We start from the raw sequence: 27,602 nt of genomic DNA, 5'->3' as shown, positions 1-27,602 counted from the left end.
CTCAGAGGCAGATTAAGCCATATTGTTGATGGTCGAAGAAGAGATTTTCTACTCGCAGGAGGAGACGTAAGAACTGCAACAGCTTAAACTTGAGATAGACATGGACTCCATCCAAGTGAGTGATGGACTGAGATCCATGCAGGAGAGTATAAACCACTGGACTTGACACATCCAGAGTGCTGTAATTTGCAGCCATGCAGTAGGCATTCATTGTGCACTATAGAGTGTTTCACATTCCAACATTAAGCAAAGCAGCAGTTTATAAATGCATTACACATCACAGCACATTTTAGAGCAGACGCCTCATCTCATACCTCAGGATCCATCAAACTTTTGGAATTTTTAAAACTTTTTAAAAAAAATTAAAAATTGATAGATAACACAAATGGCCTCCAAAAAATTCAGGTTCAGACATAATGCAAACAGGCAAAATAAATAATTCAAGACAGTGGTACCTACATCAAGTCTTTGAACCAACAATAAAATTACAAGATAGCTCACATGATTTCTCCTTTGTGCTGCAAGAGAACAGAAGCTTTTTCTAGTAATCTCTTGATATCACAAGCCTTTATATCCTTTATCATTGATGAAGCATTCCCCCTTTCACATAAATATTTGTTAAAAAATAAAAAGGGCATGCATGTATATTACAAAATAACAGATGGCGTTAAAGCCTAATCATAGGTTCAGAAACATTATTCAGTTCTCGAATATTAGTTATATGGAAGGTGGCCCATCCCCTAAACATGCATAATCTAGAGCCACGACAGCATGTCACGTGGTACAGAAAATGTCACAAAAATTCACCGGATGAACCGTGTAAGAGTTCATCACAGCGCTAATATACATCAGCCATCCAGAAAAAAAGCCAATCATTACATTACGAAAAGAAAATGAACAATGTTCCTCTCACAAAAACAGAAATCGGAATGGGATTCAAAGTTTGGGTGAGAAAACATTTGTGCTTCATAACATCGGAACTCTTAAATACATTAACCTCCCTATAACACACCCTAACTTCTGCCTCATCTCAGCTTACCCAGGACACCAGGCAACGTGAAATCCAGAAATTATTACAAAATATATTCTGTGATGCTTCGCACAGCAGGCACGACAACGATAAATAAGGGATGTTCACTGTGGCTTTAAAACCCGACTTGATAGTTGAAAGATACAAGTGTGATTTGAAAACTAACTTTTTTAAAAAAAATAACACAGCAAGAATACAGTACAGCACCAACTTTCACAAGAGTAAATAAATAAATAAAACCTTGAACATGATTAAAAAAATTCACGTTAAGCACAAAACATTCAAAATTCCCCACATTTGCTGCTAAAATCTGAGCCATTGCAGAAACACAATTTTTTTTTGCATCTTTGTTTAAAACACTAAAGGAGCCTGTCAGGGCAGCCAACCCCCACCCCAAATTAAACATAGCGAGAGCAATTAATTCTGTCTAAAATTGTACAAAAAGGGAAATGTCAATGTTTCTGTCAATCGAGTCCTTTCAAAGAACAGCAAGGCATTTGTCTACCACAGAGTTCTCGAGTCTAGAAGAACTTTTCGGGTTGGTAAAACTCAGATTGGCAAATGGAGACAAGCAAAAGAGCTCAGCTTGCACGCCTGTGCACTCCTGTCCACATCTGGGTGAAAGCGAGTGATTGCTAGACCTTCGAGTTGTTGCACAGAACTGTTCAAATGGCACCAAGACGTTTCATCCTTGAGCATCTGGAAAGGAATGAAACGAGGGGTTAGGCTGATGAAAATACCACAGACACTTGCTCCAATTTATTCCCAACTTCGTTGAAAATAAACTTTTGAAGTGACGGTGATGAACATAGAATAGTTTCTTTGGTCAAAGTTAGATGGTTATTAGGACACGGAATGGACAACCAAAAACAGCAGTGGAAGCAGAATGAATGCCGGCAGGAAATTAGATAACTACTTGAAAACAAAAAAAGTCTAGGAAAAGGGCAGGCGTCAGAATAAATGACTAGTTCTCCGAGAGACAGCACCTGAACATTTGGCCACATGCACTTCTTTATGCCATAAAATCAAGAAATATTCAATCAAGAAAAACCTAGAAACAAAACTAATTGAACTAGACTGCCTAGACTGGTGCGAATGTTCGGGAAGGGAAGAGGGACACTTCTTGAAGTCAGCGGCCCGCAGTAGTTTGACCGGCACTGCTTTGTAACAATCTAATTTCTTTTTAATTTTGTTATCTATCATCCCGCGAATATATTTTAGAATATTTTTCTGTCAACTTCCCAAAAGTAATGGTTAACATTGATACAATTTAGATGAGAATTACAATAACCATATTCTAATCTTTTTCTGCTTTTTGCAGTTTCTTCGAATATAAACATTCAACATTCACTTTAAGGTAGAAGATCATTGCAAGGAAAAAGGTCAAAGATCATTTTTAAATAGTGGGAATGTAGAAGGCCTTTCCACAAGACGAGTCCCTAACAGTACTGACAAAGGAAGTGTCCAAAAGGAAACAATATCTGTTGTAACTCACCGTGGCACAAAGGAGGTGGCTGAGACTATACTAGACCATCATATAGAGAAAGTGCTTGCACAATGGATGGATCTGCTTTCGACCCCTCTTGAAACTCCTGTAGGGTTAGCTTCCCATCAGCATTCTGTAACGTAGAGGAACATAGAAGGATAGAGGAAGAATGTTTCAGAGTTTGGGCGCATAGTGGTCGAAAGCGCAGCCACCAAAGGTGGAACGGAGGGCGCAAAGGACATGTAAGAGGCTGGAGCCAGTCGAGAGGAAAATTGGGGGGTAAGCAGGTCGGAGAGGTAGGGAAGTGCCAGGGCAGAAAGGGATTTGAAAACGAGTATGAGGATCTTAAAATCAATCTGTTTGGCGATACAGAGCTAGTGCAGCCTGGCTGGAATCGGTGTGATGGGGGTACGTAGTACGGGTGAGTATGCGGGAGGCAGAGTTTTGGATCAGCTGGATCTTGTGGATGATAGAGCAGTGGAGACCGGCGAAGAAGGTATTTGAAAAGTCAAGTTGGGAAGTAACGAATGCATGGATGAGTATCACACACGCACACACCCACACACGCACACAGCATGAAGAACATTACCTTGTCCATCATGGCAAAAATCCTATCCACTCGTTTCTCTGGTGTGTTTTCCTCTTCGGGGAGTTCCACTGTATTACCCTGAGAGCCCAGAAATCAGCAATAATATCACTGGTATTAGCAAAAATCTAATTTAAGCTAATGTTATAGAATCTAAGACAATTATACAAATGAGTGAGAATTAGGCATTAAGGACTTTCCCTCCCAATTTATTATCCCACCCCATTCATACTCTGAATTTATTTCCAATGATGTGAGTCGCGGTCCAAACTCAAAAGTCACAATTAGTTTGAAATGTTAGCATATTGCAGGAAGTTTAAATCAACAGACAATTAACAGCAACAAGTCACATTTATATTGCGCCTTTCAGGACGGGAGGACGTCCCAAGACGCTGGACAGTCAAGGATTTGGACCCGAGCTGGGGGTTGGGATCAGGAGAGGTGGAGAGCAGGGAGAGTATGAGGTAGGAAGGTGACCGAAGACACAGTCGAAGAGGGAGGTGGGGGGGTTCTTGAGACATGCCTTGAAGTAGGCAAGTGAGGGGGAGAGCGAAGGAACCGTGGGATGGAGTTCCAAAGGGTGGGGGGAGAAAGACTGAAGGCTTGATGGGGCGGGCCGGGTGGGGAACATGGAGCAGGCCACAGTCTGCTGAGCGGAGGGAGCGGACAGGTCCGGATGGAGTTAACAGGTCACAAAGGTAGGAAGGATCATGGTCATGGAGGGCTTCCAATAAACCCTGCAATTGAATTGTACTGACGTTATAGGAATTATTACTGTATAAAGAAGTCGACTGGAAGATAAGCTAGCTGTATTGAGGTCCAAATCACCAAGGTTGTGAGACACATTTTCATGAGGTCTTATCTTTAAATCAATGACAACATGAATTTTCAAACATTTTATAACCAATACCAGGAGGATATGTAATTGGGGGTATGGCCCTGAGGGAAGTTATGTTCTGGCCAAAAGTTCCTGGGATAAATGAATGGGAGAAAGAATCTCAGTGCAGACTGAGGCTGGATAAGAGAAAAGAACACTTCCTGGTGTGGCAACTGGAATATTAAGGACAGAAATAGAATAGACAGAAGGAGCCAGATCAATTGAGAGAGAAAGGTGTGCAAAATCTGTCTAACCTGTGAATATGAATGAATGCCCCACACTTATTAAAACTGGAGCCAGCGACTCAGCACTTGGCAGTAAACAAGGCAGAGGAGAACACTCAATGTCAATCTAGCAAGTGGGCAGCAACTGGAGTGAGGGGAATGTGGAAAGAAAAGCTAACGTTCATTACAGTGACAGGAACCTTCAGTTCCAACACTGGAGGAGATCACAGGCATAATTTTATGTAGCATATATTAACATCTTGTATTTATGATTCCCCCTGCCCCCAAATAACCTGTTTGTTTTGTCTTGTTCCAAAATCCAACTTTCACATCTCAGCAGAAAACTCAACTCCTCAAATATGAAGATGTAGAGGAAAATTAAAAATAAAAACAGTCAAACATTTGGTCAAACTGAGAAAGCTGCGTCTCAGGGCTTATATATAAATATAATGTGTGCCATCTGAATAACCTACTCACCACCATCTGATAAATGGCATCAACGATATCCAGCATCTCATTCCTGGTGATATAGCCATCGTTATCCAGGTCATAGAGTTTGAAAGCCCCTGGAATAACACGTCAAACATATTCATGTATATCCAAACAAACCTCAAGGCAGACTTTGGTGAAATAAGATCTGTAATCACATGTATAGTAATATTTAGATTTTAACTAAGCCTCAGGTTGATGGAATTCCCCCCACTCCCACTGTATTGCTTTTGATTTTTTTATGTCAGCCGGGTGTCTGACACATGTGGAAACCCTATCACCATGCTCAAGGGTGTGCATTGGGGTAACTGCTGGAGTCTAACAAGCTAAAACTGCATAACTTGCCATTGATAAGCTGGCAATAACTCCCTCAACACTGCACTGGAGAGCCAGCCAAGCATCCTGTTATCCAACAATTATGTCTGAAAGTGATGAACCTCAAGGTGACCTCACATCTGAGATCCTCAGAGAGATTGTACCGAGAGTACCACCAAGGACCAAATTAGCAAAAATACAAGTTACTTACACCGTAGCTTCTCATCCAGAGTCCCTCTTGAAGTTACTGAGAGAGCTTGAATGAACTCGGAAAACTCGATTCTCCCATCCTGAAAAGTCATTCAGAAATCTGCATCAGATGGCACATCTATAGCTCACTATTTGTTGTTAAAAAAAAGGCAGCATAAGAGCTTTTCATGCAGTGGAGCCCAAATGGGCTGTTCCATTGAATGGCAGAAAATGGAAGTTACTGATCTCAATCTTACAACGTTTGGAAAGGGCTGAGAAAAGGGGACAGGGAGGTACTGCCTAGGCTGCTCTCACCTCCCAGTGAGATGGGCAGAGCAATATTAGCAGGGCTCTAGAAACACATCGCCTGCCTGAACTCCAGGTAGTGCGTGATGAAAGAAAAATTACCGCCATTTAAAAAGATGGGAGTCTTCACATCGTTAAAAAAAATTTCATTGAATTCAATTTGAGCTGCACTGAGGATAATGTTCACTAATAGATTTGTTGGTTTATTGCAAATCTCAGGTTAACAAAATCCGGTAGGAAATGCCTGTATTGCTCGCTGAGCTTTGCTCACGTGCGATTTGCAGCTGTGAATTTTGTAAACAAGAGGTCAGAATTAACACAACAGATCCTGTTGGCAAACATTACAAATTACATCTGATTGTCCCTCTTTCTCTCAGGTTAGACAACTCTAAACTCTTCCTATGGACAAAGTCATGATTCATTCTGATTGAAGAATAATTTCAAGAGCAAATTCCTCACTTTGTTTTCATCGAAGACATTGAAGACAAACGTGGCAAACTTTGTAGGGTCTCCAAAAGGGAAGAACTGTTTGTAGATTTTCTGGAAGCCTGCCGAATCAAGTTGTCCGCTGGGACAATCTTTGATGAAACCTTTATACCTGTCGATATAAAATTAAAATTACATTATCCACCAGTAAAGCGAGAAACTTCTAAAAAGTTCCACTTTAGATCAGTGTCAAAATATGCACAACTTCTGCCATGATCACTGGTTGACCCAACATTTAAACTCATGTACCATTCATAAAAAAACAAATCCTTGCATTTGGTACAGTGGATTTCACATCAGGAGCTCATCTCTAAGCTCTTTACAGGATACACTGTGAAGTGTAGTTTGTGGGCAAATGTGGCAACCAATTTGTGCACAGTAGTGCCCCACAAAGCACAATGAAGTAAATGACCAATTTTATTTGGGGTATTTGGGATATCTGCCGGGAGTCGAGCGAGGATGAGAGTGATGGGCTTGGGAGGTCTGACACGGATGAGGCTGCGGGATTCTGGATGATTTGCAGCTTGTGCAGGTAGGAGCTGGAGGAAGCACCCTCTGCTTCATCCAAACCTCTCGTGAACATTCTACTCATTCTAGCCTCCCTACTCTTTTGACTAGGGCTTGGGATATTCAACTGATAGTTCAGAAGGGGTGAGGACAGGGGGAAAGGAAAAGGAAAGAGGTGTTGAAGACAGTCTCTAATGACACACATATGTACTCTACTACCAAAGGAAATTTCACCCAGCTCAATAAGGACAGGACATCTCGAATTAAACACAACTGCAGCATTCCAGTGGATAATTTTAGTGGATGGCGCTATATAAATCCAAGTTGTTGTTGTAACCAGAAGTATGTCATTTGACCTTCTATGGTATGCTCCAACATAACAGATCTCGCAGAGCTGGGAGTTCAGCGTGACATACCTTTGGTTACTGGAATGAGATTTTATTTTATAATGCGATTTTATTTGTAATGCAGAGGACCAATGACTCCTGTTATGAATCGTTGCAATTTAAACCCTTATATATTCGTGCACTTGGCTTCACTGTGTTCAGTTACAGAATCTTGGTTTAGTGGGGAGGGGAAGGAGTCAAGGAGATTCAACCAGGCAATTCCTAACTTTTACCACTGGGGGACAGTAACTGCACAGCTCGTAGACTCAATACCAGATATATCTGGAGTTAAAGCTTTCAGATCTAAAATCAGCATGCTCTCAAGGACTTTCTTTACAGTAGGCCTGGCTCAGCTGATAGAGCTCCGAGTCAGAAGGTTGTGGTTTCAAGCCCGGCATCAGGATTTGGAATTTATATAGACTGAGGTGACACTCCAAAGCAAGGCAGCGTGTGCGTGCGTGGTGTGTGCGCGCATTGCTGGAGTCACCTGCCAATCAATCGCAATTGGATTCCTCCCATCTCCTCCCTGGAGCTGCTCGAGACACCGAGTGAGTAGCCGCAGTGAGGCCTTTTGTCCGGATTAACCGGAATGTTGTCTGAATTAACAGGCGTATTTAAAATGGGTAAGAATACAATTTAATCGGGACCGGGCGTTTTGTCCGATTCACCCGGAGTCAGGCGTTAACCGGCGTCCAGCTAAAGCGGATTCCACGGTGTATCTAGCTCTTCACCAGCCGTTCAGCTACAACAACATGGCCACAGCTTCAGTTGCATTAACAAAGTGACAAGCTTCTCTTAATTATAGCATTTTATAACAAACAATATGAACATTTATAGCACACACATTTATATATGCTTCACTGTTAATGATTTAAACTATCTTTCTTCTGGTTGAGCCCAGAGTTCGACAGGGTTATTGTCTTCCTCCCTTCTTTCTGGTGACCTCCACTCTGAACGGATACCAGCAGAAAATGATGGATTGGACGGTCCTACTTTCGTACTTTGTTTCTACACTCTGTTCCCGTCTGAAATCTCCTCTGCATTCAAGTATTTTTTTGTTGCCAATTTGGAGACGTTAATATCCTTTTACAGACTGGTTTGCTGGAAATAATAAATGGCCATTAGCTACTGGCTTTTTCTAGTCCCAGATGTTTGCTCTTAATGCTTCAAGATTTATTTTAAAAACAGAAAATAAACCGCTCCAATAGAATCTGCAACCTCCAAGCTGCGCAGCCTATAAATGTCTCTTTAAATGGTTTAAAGGCATGATTTATAGATCAGATTTTCCAGCATTGAGTTCATTCAGGGATCACATACTTGTGTCAAAGCCCAAAGGGTTCCCCGCCTAAAGACGTTCTTTTGTGATGGTGCTTTCGGTCACCTCCCCGCTCCCTGCGGCTCAGCTCCGACACTGTCAAGCTCTCCGGGTCGCTACCCCGCGTGAAGGGTGCTACAGAAATGCACCAAGACAGTATAACGAGGGGACACAGGTTTAGAGTTGCAAAGGGCAATTTGAGGACCAGTAAGTTTTTATTTAACCACAGGGTAAAAAAACAACTGGAACAGATTTCCAGGAAGGGTGATAGGACTCATTTAGAAACAACTTGCTTCTTTGATGGGAGGATGGTAGTTTGGGTATTCTGGAGGGATGAGATGGCCTGGAGGACCTTCTTCATCCACCATGGATTCCTGCAGAAAACCACTTTCTACTTGCCAGTCTGAAAAGATCCACTTTTCTCCGATTCCGTTTCCTATTTTCCTGCCACCCCTCAATCTTTCTGCTACCTCTCCTATGACTCCACTCGCTCTTCTGATTCCAGCCACAAATCTCTTATGTGGCACTTTATCAAAGGCCTTCTGGATGTCCATATATATCACAGCCACTTCATTTCCCTTGTCGATGCTATCTGTTACTTTTTCAAAGAATTTGATTAGGTTGGTTAAGCACGACCTTCCTTTCATAAATCCATGCTGGCTGCTTTTAATTACACTCTCCTTCTCCAGATGGTTTGTTGTTTCATCCTTTATTATGGACTCCAAAAAACCTTCCCCAACACAAATGTAAAGATAAGTCGAGTGACACTCCATTGGACAATAATAATGTAATGGATGAACGGTTTTAAATTAAATGTCAACTCAAGGTAGATTTATTAAAGCAAATTATTTCCACGTTAATCTTAAATGTTAACCAAAATACTAAGACCCGAATGAGTCATTCAGTCATGTTGAAACATTTCTTAGTCGATGCAAGTTATTTGCCCTCTTTTTTAAAAAGTACTTTTTTTTACTCCAAATGTTCCTCAGTTGCAAAATAACATCATGATTGTCTGATTCTTTTTAACACTTTGCAGAGAATGCCATTTCCAAGACGCATAATATTACCCTTTCCTGTCTGGTTATGCAGTGTGCAATGTCAAACACAATCCAATAAAGAATCAAACTGTTGTATAGTATAACAATACACCCAAGTATTCATTTATGAAGGAAGCAGGCTCAGCGAGTTTCGGCCTGCGACAGGTCCCCTCCCTTGCCCACCCCACCATTGGCAGGTGGGCCTTCAGCCTCTCTGCCCCCATCCTCTAGAACTCTAACCCACTGTCTTTTCCGCCCCGCCTTGCCTCCTTCAAGACCCTCTTACCCCTAATCTCCCTAACCTCCCCGCCCTCCACCTCTCCAACTACCAGCTCACGTGAATATCGCTGACCGTCCAAGCACCTTGAGACGTCCTCCTGATGTGAAAGGCGCTAAACAAATATAATTTGTTGTTTTGCAATGCAGCAATGGCTAGAGTTCTCTGCACCTCAAAGATTTCAGAGTGAATTCAATAGGAGATTTTTTCAAGACTTCAACACTTTAATGTAATTAAGTTAGTTACATAATTAAGTGTTGGGCAAGATATCAGCTGTGGTATCACTGCCACCTACTGTTCCAGTCCCAAGTGCCTGCCTGGCAAGATTGCATTCGTGCCACATAGAATTAAAGCCATTTAAACATTCTTCCTGCCATGCTGGAGATCAGAATTTTCAGAGGCAATGGAATCAGTAAGATGTTTTTGCAAGAGGCAGCCACTTTTATACAAAGTGCCCCCATTGTGGCTGCCTCCTGCAGCAACAATCAATTCTTTTCTCCACCCCTTGTTCTCTATATACAGAAGTCACTCGCAGAGCCACTAACCAAAGTGGTCTTCAACTTTGTTCCCTACACCATCAGACCCACTGCGTGTATTGCAGATTTACTGTGGTTGAACAGACATGCACAGAGATAATTACAGACTGCAAAAATAATTAGGGCCATAAATTCAAAGGGCTGTCACATGTGAAATTTTTTATTTGTGTTTTTTCCTACAATTTGTGTCCCCGTTCCTCATTCCTGACTCACGCTAGGATTTGGTTCTATAAGCACCAAAACACCTCCTGTCCTTTACCCTAGAGGTCACCAGCTATTTCCCTCTTTGCCATCTTTAAGGACTGGGAACGCCAACAACTGTAGTATCCCGTGTTAACGCAGCAAGGACGAGGGATGGAATCTATGATGACCTTTATTATGTATGGAATAAATTCCTTTTGATCAAACAGACATCTGTGTACCTGTGAAATGTTTCTCTTTTTTTTAAAAAGATTACGAATGCTGAACTCACCATTGCTGGACTTCTTTTTCTGTAACTGCAAAAGAGAAAAATAAAGAGAAACATTAACAGAATTTCCAACAACAATCCTCTATCACCTGCAATTCAATCAAGTAATTTCTCACTGAACACTACCACTGTATCTTTACCTGTATTTTACTGGGTTTAGAGGATATCAGTAACAGGTCATAATACATAATACATAAGAGCTCAATGCAAATCTTCCACCTCATCACGTAACATTGATGCAAGAAGCAGCTTTTTATCATGGTGTTGCTGCCACTTTCAGCTACAAGAAAGATGTTGAATATGATAGCAATGATTATTAGTTGCTGAGTAATGTTCCCTACATCCAACACACCATTTTTTCACGAGGAGTTGCCTCCAGAGGCATGTTTTAGAAGGTAAATGTGTCATACATAAACAGTAATAAAAGACGATTTTCTTCATTCAACACAGTTGATTGCAAAGCACATTGTGAAGCACATTAATGCTTCAGGAACACTTAGTATCTTTCTAGAAATAAAACGTTTCTGTTCATTTTAATTGTCCACGGACCTTAACGTTCTCAACAATCACATTTCACGGATCTGGATGGTAGGAGATAAATTCATGTCCCAGGAGGAACATTAGCTGCAGGCTGTCTGCTACTTCAAGTCATCTATCAATGAAATCCTCTGGCTCCCAGGCTGCTCCAGCTTCCCAGCTGAGTATAGATAAAGACGAATTATCTGTCTGTGAGTCTGTGTCAACCTTCATTCCTTTGGTTGCAAGCAAAGCTGTAATGGGTACAGCTAGTTATTATTATTAGATGAATCTACACTTGTACTTCATTTTACATTGCTCCTTCCTTTCCTCTGCACATTTTGCACATAGCTTCTTCCCCCCTCTCCCCCACCCCCCTTTCCATGCAGCTCCAGCACATCAATCCCAAGAGGCAGGTGAACACTTCCTGAGATTCTACCACCACCATTCCCTCAGCAGTCTCCAAGAACAGACAGCCCAGGCTGACTTGTCTTCCAAACTCTCATTTGCCTCTGCTATTGCTCTCGCTTCCCATCTTCAAGGTCTAAAAAAAGTTAGTATGGTGTCTGAAGTTATCAATGCAGGTTTTACAGATAAGTCTTCTAGTCAACTTCAGGCAAATTCTAGGTCACTGCAGTGCTGAAATAAATTCCTGCAGTATGTTTCACACAAAACCATCTTCAGATCAGACATCCAGAAATACTACCGAGTCCACTTCCCTGCATCAAGCTCCATTCAATCTGGGATCTGCACTGCACATGGCCAGACCAGAGTCAAGCAGCTTTTTTAAAAAAAACGACATAATCTACAATATACAAATGCTTGGGAGGAAAACTGATTGGCTGCAGCCCATTTATGGAAATTCCTAAGACATTCAGAAATATCTTGAGCTTTGATCCTATTAACAACAAAAGAATTATGAAGCAAAGGCAGGTAAAGGCCACATGCTTTCAGCAACATGGGCCTGGGACTTCAGGGAGCAAAGGTGGGTGTCATACCAGGGAGACCTTCCCCATCAGAAAGACATCCCAAGACCCTGGACAGTTAAGGGTTTGCACCCGATCAGGGGGTTGGATTCGAGGGGGATGGGTGCCAAGCTGTTGAGATGACCGAAAGCACTGTCAAAGAGGAAAGTTTTGAGACGGATCTTGAAGAAGGCAAGGGAAGGGGCGAGGCTATCTCCAGGATAGAATTCCAGAGAGTGGGGGTCAAAGAGGCTAAAAGCCCAACAGTGTATGTGGCTCAAATCTGGCCTCACAGTCCACTGCGAGATCAGAACCACACCAAAGCCTAATGCACATCAGACAATTATCTTTCTACCCCTGCATCATTCTGGAGGCCAAACATGATAAAAAGTTCCTTTTCGCAGGAACAGGAATAGGCCATTCAGCCCCTTGACCCTGTTCCGCCACTGCGGAGTGTGGGGGACGGGAAGCAGGTCAGTGTCTGCCAAGGAGAGGGAGTGGGCAGGTTGGTAAGGTTTTAAAAGGTCACAGAGGTAGGACTGAGGCAAGATCGTGGAAGGCTTTAAAAGCGAGGACGAGGATCTTGAACTCGATTCTCTGGGGATGGGAGCCAGTGGAGCCAGTGATAGCTGGTGATGGGGATGATAGGATTGCGGAACCTGGTGTGGGAGAGGACACTAAATTATTACTGAAACAAAACTGTAATAATCTTGCAAACGTGTTTGAAAGAAGAATGGGGCACAAAAGAGGTGTATTGCTCTGCATGTTGCAAACACTTGACATCATTTAATGAGATTATTTTTGCAATAATTAGCTTAAAATAAAATAAGTAATTCGATTTAATGATGGAGTAGTAAACACACAGCTTCAGCCCCTTGGGATTAAACTCAGCAAATTTTCCAGATTTTTTTTAATGCCGCAGTATTTTGCCAATAGCTTTCAGGATTGGATCTAGAGAAAAAAACAATTGATTTGGATATGCACATGGAACTAATGAATTAATACAACCCCTTTTTATACAGCACGTAATACAGCTCAGCAAGTCAGCATGCCCACTCACACAGCCCTGTGCTGTAGCAAAGCAGATTTTTTCTGCTCGTTCTTTTCCAACATAAAAAGACGGATCAGCATATTGCCCGGGAATGTGCCTTGCATCAGTTTCATTTGCAATGCGAGCAGTGATGAGTGAAAGTCCAAGACCATTGCATCAAAGTGGCCTCACATCATTTCTGCTGTCAATTTGCATTCAGATCAATCGATAAACATTTGACATTGCATCAAAATTGAATCAAATTTAGCTTTAATAAAACTTGCATGTGATATATGGTGATTTAAAGCTAGGGTTAGCTGCGAGTCTGCTAACTGGCAGGTATCAAGGGAAGCATAGTTAAGGTCATGTTACTGTCTATCCAAAGAATTTTAGATCAAGGGACACTCCCACATTTCAATTTATACTCTATCTTATAAACATTTCAAAGATATTTTGATAGGCAGAGTTCTCAGGTTCCTTTCGTTAAATTCTCTGAGTGCTGCAGTGGAGCAAGCTCATGGCACAGACTCCCCCCCCCAAAAAAAAAAACTGTTAAATCACTATTCTCCTACTCCCACGCACAAATCAGGCAGGCAACTGGAAAGCTCTCCTCTGTACCCAGCTGGACAGTCACTGAAGTGAGTGTCAGCAGACACTGTCGAGAGGGCATCACAGTGGAACCTGATCTCTCATCACCCGCCTGCCACACGTGCACAATCAGAGGGACCAAGAGCAGGAGTCCTGGCTGTTTCTCCATCCCTAACCCTGGAAAGGCCGTGCCTAATTGTGTTTCTCTATGCTGTCCCAGCTGAGACCAGCAAACGCAGCACAGACAGTGAGCTCCTGGTTCGTAAACTTCAACAAAGATCAGTCAGATTTCCTAAGCTCATTTTCTCTCCCTGCAGGAGATTTCTGTCAGATTTCAAGACAACAATTCACTTTTGACCCAGTTATACAGCTGCTCCCTGATAATTTTACATTCCATAGCCAGCAGCTTTCTATCTCAACCTCTTCCCACACCGATCTGTTAACTATAAGCATGACTTTGCAGAATGTTACGATTCTCCTTACCTTGCTGCAGAATCCCTTCTTTGCTATATCCTGACATACAGGGGTTGCTTTTGCTCTCCTACCTTTGCTAGACGTCAAACAAAGATCGAGCACCTACAGGTCTGTTTAGGTAAACAATGTCCATGTGGGATGCTTTGATCATCTCCAGCACTTAATTCTCTTGCTCCACTGGAGTTAAAATTCATTTACGGTCCAAATCCGAATTTCTTCACTAAATAAAAGGAACTTGGAAAAGTTTAGTTCAACCATATTATGATACTGCAATAACCTAACCAGGTGCAATACCGACCAGGCTTAACATAATATTAACAGAAAATGTGTAAATTACTCCATATGTCCTTTTACGTTCTCATGAGGTCAACGCTAAATGAAGAGAAATGCCTCAGAAAAACTTCATATCTTAATTTTTTTGGTCAGCCAGGTGTCTGACACATGTGGAAACCCATCACTGTGCTTAATCAAGCCAGTTCCATGCATCCCACATGGAAATTCCAGAAATATTTATTGGAATGCAATGTGCGCTCTCTCCCTGGAGGGACTCATCCTGCTTACCTAATTCTGGAAAGTATATGGTTCAGGTAGGCAAGAGCCAATGCTTAGGAACCCCAGAGTGTGCGATAACTTCTGGAGATTAACCAACTAAAAACATAGCTTGCCATTGATAGCCAGGCACTTCCAAGCAAGCTTTCCCACTGTTTGTCCAGCTAGGATCACCCTATCTGTTTGGGCTTGCAGAGTTAACAGGAGTTGAGTGGGAAGAATCCCTGCCCCTAAGTGACTGGTCTGCCCCTCTAACTTCTACCAATGAACCAGATCAGCACAACTGTCATCAACGATGCCTTGGAGCAATATTGACCTGCCTGACTCAGGAACCAGACTACCGAGACCACTTAATAATAATAATCCTTGCATTTGATATAGCGCTTTTCACGTCTTCCAGACATCCCAAAGCGCTTCACAGAATATACTGTAAAGTGAATTGACTGTATATTTGTGGGCGAACGCGGCAGCCAATTGCGCACAGCAATGTCCCACAAACAGTCGTAGATTGAAAATGACCAATTTATTATTGGTTTTTTTTGGAGGGATTATTATTAGGCTCTGTGTGGAGTAAGGAAACTTGCCCAAGGTTTCGCCCTCTGCCTGGAATTGAACTCAGGTCTCTCGCTTGCAAAGCGAGTGCTCTAACCACTGAGCTACAGGACTCCACTTCAGAGATTGAGAGATTGGATTCTATTCTGAAATTCCGTTGCCAAACACATCAGATTGGAGCTGGCTCAATCAAGGAGACCCCACTTCCTCCCCCCACCACCACCCAGTCGTGGACATCTGACCAACGCAGGTGTGAGCCCTGCACTACGTGGAAAGCATTGTTTCCATTCAGGGCTTCCTGTTCAGATTTGAACACTGAGGTGATGCCGCGTTTTACAACCCAGCAACCTATTTCTGCACATTATTTTACAAAGATGAAAAAATTGGCATTTCATAATTATATCAACACAAAGCACGGGAACCTGCACAGCTACACATTCTTTGGGAAGCTCACAGGTGCAAAGGCAGATGGGTTGCTAAAACACCGTACTGTCTTATGTTCTTACACTAAATGGGTCCTGTCAAGTGCCATATGTCCTCAACAAGCCTGGGTTTTGCAGTCAGTAAACATCTGTCTTTTTTTCCTCCACTTCAGTATTACCACAAATGAGGTGAGAGAAAAAAAACACAATGTAGCATCCAATCAACTATGAGTTTCTTTCCCCTAAGAATTATATAGAATGGACAGCAACAAAACAAGCCATTAAGACCAACTAGTACATGCCAATGTTTACACTCCTCTCCTAATCCTACCTCCCCATTAGCTCTCAACTCCCTGCTCCCTTTTGTATGCATCAAGTTGATGGATTCTACTTCAACCACAGCTAATGGCAGTAATCACTAAAGTGAGGACGAGGTTAAGGGAGTGTGGATTTCATTGCCACAGGTAGTTATTGAGGCTGGATTGTAAGAATCCTACAAAAGGAAACTGGATAAGCACCTGTAAAATAAAAGTGTAAGCTTTATTTCAAGGTTACTTCCTTGTATCAATTAGAACACTGTGGCAAAAGGAGAAATCAGTCTAAATTAACTGAAATCAGCTCACAGTTGATTTGTTGCTGTCGATTCTATACAATTCTTAGGGGAAAGAAGCTTATAGTTGATTGGTTGCTGCTGAATAAGATATGGCAGTCAAAACTGTGACTCAAACTACAACCTGCTTTTTTGAGCACAATTCAACATTCTCATGATTAAAATATTGATTCAGTGGATACAAGCTCAATTGCAAGACAGGTACTACACCATACAGAATAGAGGATCCAAGGTTAAGCACAGTCTATTGTCCAGTTAAAATAATTCAGTTTATATTGCAATGAGGTACTGCAATCTGCCTGTCAGCATATCTCTAATTTGGCCAAAACAGCCCCTCGGCTGGGTGGCAGGGGAAAGAGGTGGGGGGGGGAGAGAAAATGTTTGTGTAGAGCATTGGACTCGCTGCTGCGGAGGATTCTGCGAGACCAGACGGCAGTTCTGCCCGTTTCAGTCTCTCCCCACGCCCGGCTTGAGAAGAGGAGAAGTAACGCAGATGTGAAAAATTGCAAGTGTTTGTGGCTGCACACTGAGACAGACCGCTGCTCTGTGTGCATGTGCAACGAAGAAGGCAGAGAAATCTGGCACGGTTTCCATTTCCCACTGCCACCCTGTAATCCTGCTGTTGTGCAGGTGTGCGTTTGCAGAATAAAGCTTCTTGCAAGTTGCTATTTTCATTGAATTATTTTTACATTTCAGGGAGATAACATGACCACATCAGACTCTGACTACAAGGAGTCCTTTGAAAATTTCTTTGAAGAGAATATTGAAAGCATCTATATTTTAAGTCCCTTTTACTCAACAATGGACAAATTAACACTAACAACAGACTGCAAGGTATATAACCAGATTAAACCCAAAGGTTTAAACCCTCTTTGTCGCATTAACTTCAACTCTTTATCAGAATGTTAAACACAAACAAAACACAAACAAAGGCTTGTGGAACGGGATTTAAATCCCAGGTGTAGCACCAGCTGGAATTCACCAACAATGTTATGTTTGTCAATTAGTAGATCAGCAACTCTCAGGACAGAACTCATTTCCCAACAGGTCCTCAGAATATGTCTTCTACTTCTATTCGTCAGTACACTTGCTCATAAGCGGGGTCTCCTTGGAGCTGAACTGGTTCCAACGTGACATGCCTGGCAACAGAATGTCGGAATCGAGCCTGCCCTCTGCAGCGGTCTCTAGTCCGGCTCTTGAGCCAGGTGGGTCCACAGTATTCCAGGGCACTGCTGACAAACAGCACAGCCAACCTGGCTCATTAGCAAGACCTGGAAGGGCAGACCAGTCACTGGGGGTACCCCACTCAGCTCCTGTAAACCCTGCAAGCCAAAGCCCTAATGGGTAGGGCAGTCCTAGCTGGACAAGCAGCGGGAAAGCTTGCCAGACAGCAATATCAATGGCAAACTATGCAGTTTTAGCTGGTTAGACTCCAAAAGTTACCCCAACGCACACTCTGGGGTCTCCAAGCCTTGGTTCTTGCCAACACTGTGCCTAATACTTTTCGGAATTAGGTAAGCAGAATGCGTCTCTCCAGGGAGATATTTCAACAATCGATCTCTTGGATTTCCATGTGTAGGCTGCCAAAAAGAAATGACACTCGCTCAGATTATGCTGAAAGGGACCCATCAGAAGGTCAGTGCCTGTCGTCTTATCTCAGTATGAACTGAACAATGTACATTTGAAGTCAAGAAAACAGTCCAGTTGTAGGATGGGGGGAAGGTAGTCGGAACCTGAATCAACCCTTATATTTTACAGAAATATACCGTGTAGACATTGGCCTACAAAATACAGTCACTCTACATTAGTGAATTCTGTGCAAAACTTTTGAGACATCCTCCCCACATGAAGGCATACAAGGCACGAGAAGGTAACAAGTGCAAGGATTATTATCCAAAAGAATGCTGGCAGAGTAGAAGTACTGCTTGTTTTTCACAATATAAAAATAGCTATATTAGCTGACAATTTGATCTTGGCACAACAGTTTCTTTGGAATACTGCAACTTCATAACCATGTATTGAATGTATTTTACTTAGCTTGTCCTTTCAATTGTAATCAGATATTGTCTTGGTTCATTATTTCTTTCCAATTTCCACAGTACATTCATAATGATGGCTGACTTTCGAATGAGGCATTTTTCACTTTCTTTACACGGCCTTGACATTTTCCCTTTTTCTCTCCCTAAGCAAGCTATTAAGGCTTAGCGATGTCTTCCCGATGTAAATGTGCATTGTAATTTGTATTGTAACACTGCTTCACTTTAAGCAACTGCAAACCCATTTGGACATGGCACTCCTGATCTAAAAGAAAGCCTTTAAATCAAAACAAAAAACACCACAGCGATCAGAATAACCAGATAAACTGGAACTCATAGCCACTGAACCTTGGTCAGAGTTTAATTTCTCCACCAAAACAAAGCCTGGCCCGAGCTGATTTAGGTGTCAGCCTGGCTCAGTGTCACTCTCACCTCTGAGTCAGAAGATTTTGGGTTCAAGTCCCATGTCGGGACTTGGAATCACATGGCCTTGCTCACTGATTCAGCTGATTTGGGTGTCAGATTTGTGGCAGACATTGAAACCCTAATCCTAATGGCAACTATTACCAAGTCATCTGACGTGTTGATTCCTATTATTTTTTTTCGGAATTTAATTTTTTTTAAAATAATGAGCCTTTGTGTTCTGAAATATTATTCACCACCCAGATGTTTTTTTTACTCTACTTTTGTCGACATTCTGGCTGCCGGAGGGGAACCATGGATCTAACCTCTAACTCATTATTACTGGATTGGATAGTAGCAAGAAATACGAGGACACAACAATCAGGTTTATCTCAAATGAACATTCAGAACGTAAATGAAAATGTAAACCATATAGAGGGGAACAGAAATTGGATGTTTTATTATAAAGCTACACCAATATTATATAAAGGTTATAAACAAAAACTTGCGTTTGTGTCCCAAAGCGGTGAAAAGGGCTGGGGAGAGAGAAAGACATTGGTCAGAACACTGTACCCTAGTTCAAAAAGGAGTGGACTTTGCAATATTACTCAATGTGAATCAGTTTATTTCTTCCCTCAACTCATATCCCAGAAGTATGCACGCTCCCAACTGACCAAACAGTGGGGATCCGCTGATGAAAGGACAAGACTGTAAGGCACAGGAAAGCGCTGTGTAAATGTTTGGGTGTAAAATAGGGGGTACTATTTTTAAATGTAATTTCATGGACTGCTGCAGATGGAAAGCATACAACGTTCTGGATATGCTCCAAGATCTGCAAAGCTGAGTTTATTCCCGGATTGTGCAGACCAGGAAATCCAACAGAAAACACATTCTTCCACTGAGAAAACATTCAACTGTCTCCGCATTTCACCCCCACACCCCCACCTGTAGAATCTTCAAACAGAAAACTGAATTTCACTTAATTCAGATTCTCACCTCTGTTTTTTTTAGCAAATTGCATCTACTTTTCATTTTCAATCTGATAGATTCAGTGTTGTAAGGGCGCTGGCAAATAACATCATAGCAGCAAGTCCATCTCTGCACCATTTAATGGAGTAATGCTACGTGAATGAATACACATAAAAAAAGTACTGCAGCACTTTACGCTAGCTGGTTATGGGCAGGTAATTTCACCCGTAGCACCTGAAGCGCATTTCAAATCAATCATTAAGAGCACCACATTTGATTAACAGTTGATTTACAAAGGATCTGCTCCAGTAAATCTTACCGCAGTTTTTTTCATTTTATTCAGAAGGGAGCTCATTTTTTTAAAAAACGTCTAACTATAAAAGCATATTGCAGAGGAATAAGATTCTTCTCCAACATGATTGAGCATTTATTTCCTGACACTGTTTTGGCCTGCTTTCAGCCACCTCCTTTCATCAGCAAAATACTGAAAAAATGTAATAAGTTTGGACAGAGCCTAAAATACATCCATTACATTCTCATTCAGTGAAAACAAAAGGAATGCTAAACAAACAAAACAACTTAAAATATATCCACATATTGCCATCCAAACCCAGTGAGTCGGATCAAACCCAAACTAATGTGTCATCTTCTGAACAAATAAGTCTAAGCACACAGTTCCATGAGTTTCCCTGTCCTCCATCCTACTTAAGTATGTCTGGTGTTACCAAAATAAATGTTGATGGCTTGTGGCAACGGCAGAGATAATGAATGCAAACTTCAAAAAGCAAATGTTTCTGATTGATTCGGAAGGCACATTTCCCAAACTGTAAAACTATGAGCATTTTTTCTTATAACAACAATTTACATTTGTATAGCATCTTTAATGTCAGGAGGTCGGCCCAAGGCACTGGACAGTCGAGGATTTGGACCCTATCTGGGGACTGGATCAGGAGGGGTGGAGGGGAAGGAAGCGAAGGTAATAACAGAAGTCAATTACGAACCGGGTGATGCAATGATGTGAAGGAGAGAAACAAATGACTAAATTCTGATCTCAGTCATGTTGGTGTTGGGAGGAACAACAATAACTTGAATTTATGGAACTCCCATCACGTTGGACAACGTCTTGGAGAAGAGGAAGTAGTTGGAGATAAGGTGCCTCCCATAAATGGGATAGTAATATGAGGAAGATTCGGCATTGTCACAGGTCTCCTTGGAACTGAAGAGTAACATTGACAGAAAGTTACGAACAGGCACAGAAATCTATAGCTTCTCATGAGATGAAACCAAACATTTGAAAGGATAATTGAATTCTTATAAACCCTAGACGGTGGAACTCAAAAGGGTTATGGAAAACAAAACACATCAAGTCACTTTATAGACTTAAAATGCAGAATAATCTTTGCCCTATGAATGATAAATAATTCCCGGTTCAAAACTGCACTAACATTAACACTACTTCTCCAAATTATTTGTAGCACTATGTGTTTTTGTCTTAAACACAAACTGTTTGTGAGACATTGTTGTGCACAAATTGGCTGCTGTGTTCACCTATAAAATACTGAGTCACTACACTTTAGAGAACATCTTGTTAAGCGCTTTTAGACATCCTCCTGACATGAAATGTGCTATATCAAATACAAGGACTATTATTATTATTCGTTATAAATTCTGCGGAGTACTCATGACAAGCCTGCTCTATCTTAAATTTTAATACCAAATTTTGTTTCACATAAACATTTTGGACAAATCCTTTATTGTGAATACACTATTATGTCACATACATATTACTAGCGCTGAATATGATTACAAGCTAATTGAAATTTGACCCAAAACCCGATACCTCATGTCTGAAGTGCATTACTGAGTGTTACATTAATAACCAAATTTGTGAAGATATTTATACAGCTAATTGGAATTCAATGAAATACGGTAATAAAACAAAGACGACCACCACCCCCGGTCCTAATCCCTGACTGTTCAGCGCCTTGGAGCATCCTCTCAACATGAAAAGCGCTTTCCAAATGTAATTTTGTACTGTAATTACCAATCAATGGGGGGGGGAGAAAGAGTGGTTCATTTAGGATAAGTCAATCTAAATTATAATAATCCTTGCATTTGATATAGAGCCTTATCACATCTTTGAGACGTTTTAAAGCGCTTCACAGAGTTTTTGCAGTAAAGTGAATTGACTGTATATTTTGTGGGCGAAACGTCACAGCCATTTGCGCACAGCAGTGTCCCACAAACATTTTATATGCAATATTGTGGCTCCCCATACATCTCCCCATCAAACCAGAAACTGAGCCAGAGGACACCATCTTGGCTGCTGAAAAGAAACGGCAAATGCCAGATCCTTGTACATATAGCACTCAATCTCAGCACAAAACTACTATGGAAGATTTGAAACAGAAATGTAACACAACAGAGCTTTCAATTGTCAATATTCACAAATAGCTCATTCAGATGAACACAAGATCCCAATCCTTCAGCCTTCCAAGGTCAACAACATGAGGAGGAAGGTAAGAAGTGTAGCAGCAATGGGGCTGAAATGGTTTGAAAAGCTTGGATGCCTGCAGTCATCTAAGTCATTTGGCTCACCAGTGAAACTTTGAACTTCTTTCTGCGAGTCAAAGTATGGATGGGTAGGATAGTCCTAATAGATGCATATTGTGACGCTTGTCAGCAGTCAGAAGGTGAGAATCAGTTTAGGTTGCTCTTCTGCACCTCCTCATGCCTGTTTACACAGAGATAAGTACAACAGAGGAAATAGCCTGAATCTCTATTTATCTCTCTTTTTCAATTTCACACACACACACACCTCTCACACACTACAAGAATCGTACACACGTGGGAAACTGAAACAGCTGAATATTTAATCAAAATGGTTAGTCATTAATAAACTTTTGAAATTCAAAAGTTTGGTTTATACTTACAGTAGGTTTTCCTCGTCAGTTCCTCCACAACCTCAGGCTTTAGCTTGCTGTTGGACTTCCCCATTTCAACAGATTTTTCTCTACAACATGAGAAAGCTTCTCTCTTCTGCGAGGAGTACGTTGAATTTCAAAGGAACCCCCAGAGCAGGGCTTGAAATAAGGAGTTTTCAAACGATGGTCAATTTACAGGCCTTTCTAGAAAGAGCAATGCTTGGATTCCCTGGTTAATAAGAGTCAGGTTTGCCTCTCCACAATAGGCTTAGTTAGCAGGTTAAAGACTGAAAAGTATCAGAATTTATCTTGAATTTTTTTTCATTTATATAATATTCGAGTTCTTGTGAATATTGTCCCTATTTGTATGAATTTGCCTCAATAGCCAGATGGTGTTTTTTCAGGTATTGTTCTTCTTTGGTATCCTCTAGATCCACAATAGCTTGTTTTGCTGCCTTCTATTTCAGGAGAATGATGACACTTTAAATAGTTCTGGTGTGATTATAATGCTTCAGCTCTATGTCCGACCATCTCTTCCTTGCTGTCCTGTGTTATTATATAAGGAGCGGTTAATCACTGCTGCAGCTTGAAAGCCTGCAAGAGACAAACAGCAGTTATCGTGCACAGTAATGCAATTAGCCAGATTACATTCAGCTCTCAAAAGCTTTATTGCAGTAGGACAGAAGCTTCCATTAGCAGAATATCTGATGGCATTTACAAAGGCTGCGTGCAATTACCATCTCACAGTCCACAGCTTTGGTTTTAAATTATTTGAATCTTGACATTTTACTCTCCCTCAAATTCAGATGCAAGGAAACACAAAATATCTTGGGCCGCCAAATGCATCACAGCTGGTTACAGAAAGATATAGTATTAGATTCCTAGAAGCAAGTTATCCATATGTCTCTTCAGGGGCTGGTGTGTCATACACAGAGACCTGAGATAAATAGGGAAGAACATTATCAAATGGTCACAGTACCTAAAAGAACCAGATGGTGAGACACTGAACCAAACAACAGAGATCCCAGATTTGGCCTTTGTGGATTGAGCTGGCTACTTTAGCCATGTGGCAGTGAGGACACAAACTTCCTTTGTGTTTGTGTGCTGGAGAAGGAGGAGAATTCCTGCTACCAATAGCAATCCACCAACCTCTGCTGGGAATGTATATATGCAGAGGCAACAGGGCTCACAACATACTCACAGCCACTCAGAAAAGGCACAAGGTCTATGATTGCTCCCAGACCTACATACCAATGGGAGTCACTACTTTCAGGTACGGTTGGGTAAACAAAAATGTGGTGGGAGGGGAGGTTAATTTAAAAAGGACAACAGTTCTCTGTGTACCCCTGTAAATTCAATCGACCATAGATTAATTTCTCTGCCCTGAGGCTTCGTGCCAGCAGAGTGTCCGCAAGTACCTAGTACTGCACAAGTGAGCGTTCGATCTCCTATACATGTCCTTGCTGTTGTGCTCAGCAGAAACTAAATGCATTGTAAATACTGCAGAGACCCCTGGAGTGAGAATACAAGTGCTACATTGGTTTTGACCTCTGGGATTTCCCTTTTACTCTCATATGAAAGCAAATCTGGTTTCTGAACAAATTTAAAAATCGTCATCTCATCTGCACCGAACCTTAAATGGAATTGGTTTGCAAAATTTTCTATTACATTTCTGCATATAAAATGAGTATCAAATCAACCAACCTACTGAGATTTATAATTACATATTATTTAAATTGCGCTTTTCTTCCTTCAGAATTTGCTGACTCAGAGAAAGGTTCACATTCTTGAACCTTCCCCGGAGGTGTCATGGGTGACAGGAGTCAGGAGACAGTTATACACACAGCCCCCCATACCTCCCTCTCAGCATTACTGGCAGTGGAGAAATCAAAGGGGTGTGCACCCACGGTCTTAACACTTCACGGCACAACGTGTAGATACGTCAGTGTCTGCTAATCAATCTGAATTTGCAGATTTGCAGTCTGCTCCTCCAGCATACCAAACAAGGAGGGCTGACGTCATACACAAAGATATCTAAAGGATTAACCATTTCCATACCAATCCCGATACAAGGAAGCATCGGATCAGAATTTTTTTAAAAAATTTTTTGCAAATGAATTCCCTTTTAATGTCTCTTTATCTCCACTCCAACGAATTTTCACATGTACATGGAATTCTCGTTTTGGTTTGGATACGCTTAAGCATGGTGATGGATCTCCCCATGTGTCAGACACCCGGCTGACCAAAAAAAAAAGTCTTTACATCACCGAGTACAGCATCGTTGAATAGTTTGAATTCCTGAGTCTTGCTGAGAGCACAATGGCTGATATTTCGCCGTGTGCCATGTCACCAAAGCTGTACCACTTATTTTGTAATCTTCAAATCCAGAAGCTGGCAAAAAGAACACTGCACTCTCTCAACAGATCAGCTCCTTTCATAACGCTTTAACCAACTGTACATCATTTTGTTTGGAAATTGATGCTATGTTTTAATAAATGCAATACCTTAAACCGGTATGTTAATTTATCTTTGACAAGGATTAGTTTTAGGTTTTTTCTTGCAAGGGTCAACAGAAAGAAAGAGTGAAAAAATATCCTGTACCTTGAGATCCCACAGACTTGCTCCTGATAACCACATACCCGGAAAGCACAAGCCTCCAGACACTGCCGCTCTCTCTCTCTCTCTCTCTCTCTCACTCTCTCACACGCAAGCGGAAAATACAGATCAATTTAAGCTGAAGCCAAAGAGGAAAAAAAAAATGCACATTTAAGAAAACGTAAAAACAAAATTTGGTCACTTCGATCCACGACTGTTTGTGGGACGCTGCTGCCGCGTTTCGCCCACAATATACACAAGTCACTACACTTTACAGTATATCCTGTGAAGCGCTTTGAGGCGTCTCGGAGACGTGATCTGGCGCTGTATCAAATGCAGGGATTTATTATTATTATTATCATTATCGTAGACAACAACACAGCAACTGACGCAAAATTTAGACAAATGCAAGTTCGCAGCAGAATGCAGTACATTCCCCCCCACATCCCCACCCCCTGGAAACCAATAGCCGCACTAACCAACCACACGGACCCTACTCGACACACCGACTCCCCTCCCCCCACCCCAACCCGCACACACACATCGGCTCCTCACTGATCCGGGTGTCGCCCACCGCAGTGCCCCCCCACCTACACACACACACACACACACACAGCCGCAGCTCTGCACAGATTCAATGCAATAGGAATGTAACCCCGACACCAACACACACACTGCAAGAACAGCAACACCTGCAAAAGGAGCTCAATCCTGGCCCGGGGGGAGAGGGGGGGAGCGGGCCCGGGGGGGGGGGGGAGCGGGCCCGGGGGGGAGCGGGCCCGGGGGGGAGCGGGCCCGGGGGGGAGCGGGCCCGGGGGGGGAGAGCGGGCCCGGGGGGGGAGAGCGGGCCCGGGGGGGGGCGGGCCCGGGGGGGAGCGGGCCCGGGGGGGAGCGGGCCCGGGGGGGGGGGAGCGGGCCCGGGGGGGAGCGGGCCCGGGGGGGAGCGGGCCCGGGGGGGAGAGCGGGCCCGGGGGGGGGGGAGCGGGCCCGGGGGGGGGGGGGAGCGGGCCCGGGGGGGGGGAGCGGGCCCGGGGGGGGCGTGGGAGGGGGAGAGCGGGCCCGGGGGGGGAGAGGGAGAGAGCGGGCCGGGGGGAGGGGGAGAGCGGGCCCGGGGGAGGGGGGGGAGAGCGGGCCCGGGGGGGGGGAGGGAGAGCGGGCCCGGGGGGGGGGGGGAGGGAGAGCGGGCCCGGGGGGGAGCTCACTACCTGCGCGGGGGTGAGGAGGGGCTGTCGGGGTGGGGCGGGGGCTGTACCTGGTGCCGGCGCCGATCCCCGCCTCACAGCCGCCGCGTCTCCCACAGCAACCGCCACTGCGCGCGCCTGTGCCGCCCTCTCCTGGTCACGTGCTGCGCTTTGCCCGTTGTGTTGATGTCACGTTTGAACGAGAACCGCTCTCTCCTCCTCCTGGGGAGGGGGGGGGGGGCATGAGGTAATGGGGAGGGGGGACATGAGGTAATGGGGAGGGGGGGACATGAGGTAATGGGGAGGGGGGGACATGAGGTAATGGGGAGAGGGGGACATGAGGTAATGGGGAGGGGGGGACATGAGGTAATGGGGAAGGGGGGGCATGAGGTAATGGGAGGGGGGGGGGGCATGAAGTAATGGGGGGGGGGACATGAGGTAATGGGGTGGGGAGGGGGGGAAAGGGGGACATGAGGTAATGGGGAGGGGGGGACATGAGGTAATGGGGGGGAGGTAAAGGAGGTAATTGGGGTCTCGGAGCGCTTAACAATGATTGTTTAGTAGGTGAACAAGACAGCCATGGAGTGAATGTGGGGGTACAACACAGCAACAACCCATTCAATCAGTTTTGGTCCTTATTTAAAAAAAGGACATATTTGCCCTCGAGGGGGTGCAGCGTAGGTTCACTCGGTTAGTTCCTGGGATGAGAGGCTGAATAAACTGGGGCTGTATTCTCTAGAGTACAGAAGAATTAGGGGAAATCTTATTGAAACTTATAAGATTCTTAAAGATCTGATAAAGTAGACGCTGAGGGACTGTTTCCCCGGTAGGGAATCTATAACCAGGGGTCACAGTCTGAAAATTAAGGGTCAGACTTTTAGAACAGAGTTGAGGAAACATTTCTACACTCAGAGGGTAGTGAACTTATGGAATTCACTCCCCCAGAAGGCTGTAGATGCTCAGTCCTTGAACATCTTCAAGGCTGAGACTGATAGATTTTTTTAAAAATAGAGGGATTGGGGGATATGGGGATAGAGCAGGTAATTAGAGTTAGGTCTGAAGACCAGCCATGATCTTATCGAATGGCGGGACACAGGCTCGAGCGGCCGAATGGCCCACTCCTGCTCCTAATTCTTATGTTCTTATGTTATTCCACGACTGTTTGTGGGGACGCTGCTGTGCGCAGTTGGCTTCCGCGTTTCACCCACAAAATATACGGTCAATTCACTTTACAGTATATCCTGTGAAGTGCTTTGAGACGTCTCAACCAGGTG

The 27,602-nt window shown here is 43.1% G+C and overlaps 1 protein-coding gene across 3 annotated transcripts; it reads right to left on the bottom strand.

The window, feature by feature from the left end:
- Positions 1-6: 6 nt before the first annotated feature.
- LOC103184674 (neuronal calcium sensor 1) lies at positions 7-26,483 on the bottom strand. 3 transcript variants are annotated; one of them, XM_042337199.1, is made up of 10 exons: positions 26,400-26,483; positions 25,154-25,286; positions 22,562-23,146; positions 10,519-10,543; positions 5,962-6,100; positions 5,219-5,297; positions 4,681-4,769; positions 3,106-3,183; positions 2,526-2,649; positions 7-1,729 (listed from the first exon to the last, which is right to left on the bottom strand). In XM_042337199.1, the coding sequence occupies exons 3-9, from the start codon at positions 22,623-22,625 to the stop codon at positions 2,551-2,553; spliced, it is 573 nt and encodes a 190-aa protein (XP_042193133.1). In that variant the 5' UTR covers positions 22,626-23,146; positions 25,154-25,286; positions 26,400-26,483; the 3' UTR covers positions 7-1,729; positions 2,526-2,550. The 3 variants fall into 3 exon arrangements, with proteins under 3 accessions (XP_042193133.1, XP_007901014.1, XP_042193134.1); XM_007902823.2 differs by lacking the exon at positions 26,400-26,483 and adding an exon at positions 25,627-25,753; XM_042337200.1 differs by lacking the exon at positions 25,154-25,286.
- Positions 26,484-27,602: the final 1,119 nt, after the last annotated feature.

This window comes from Callorhinchus milii, unplaced genomic scaffold (assembly GCF_018977255.1).
Source record: "Callorhinchus milii isolate IMCB2004 unplaced genomic scaffold, IMCB_Cmil_1.0 Scaffold8, whole genome shotgun sequence".
Lineage (NCBI taxonomy): Eukaryota > Metazoa > Chordata > Chondrichthyes > Chimaeriformes > Callorhinchidae > Callorhinchus > Callorhinchus milii.
This window is presented reverse-complemented; position numbering and strand designations above follow the sequence as displayed.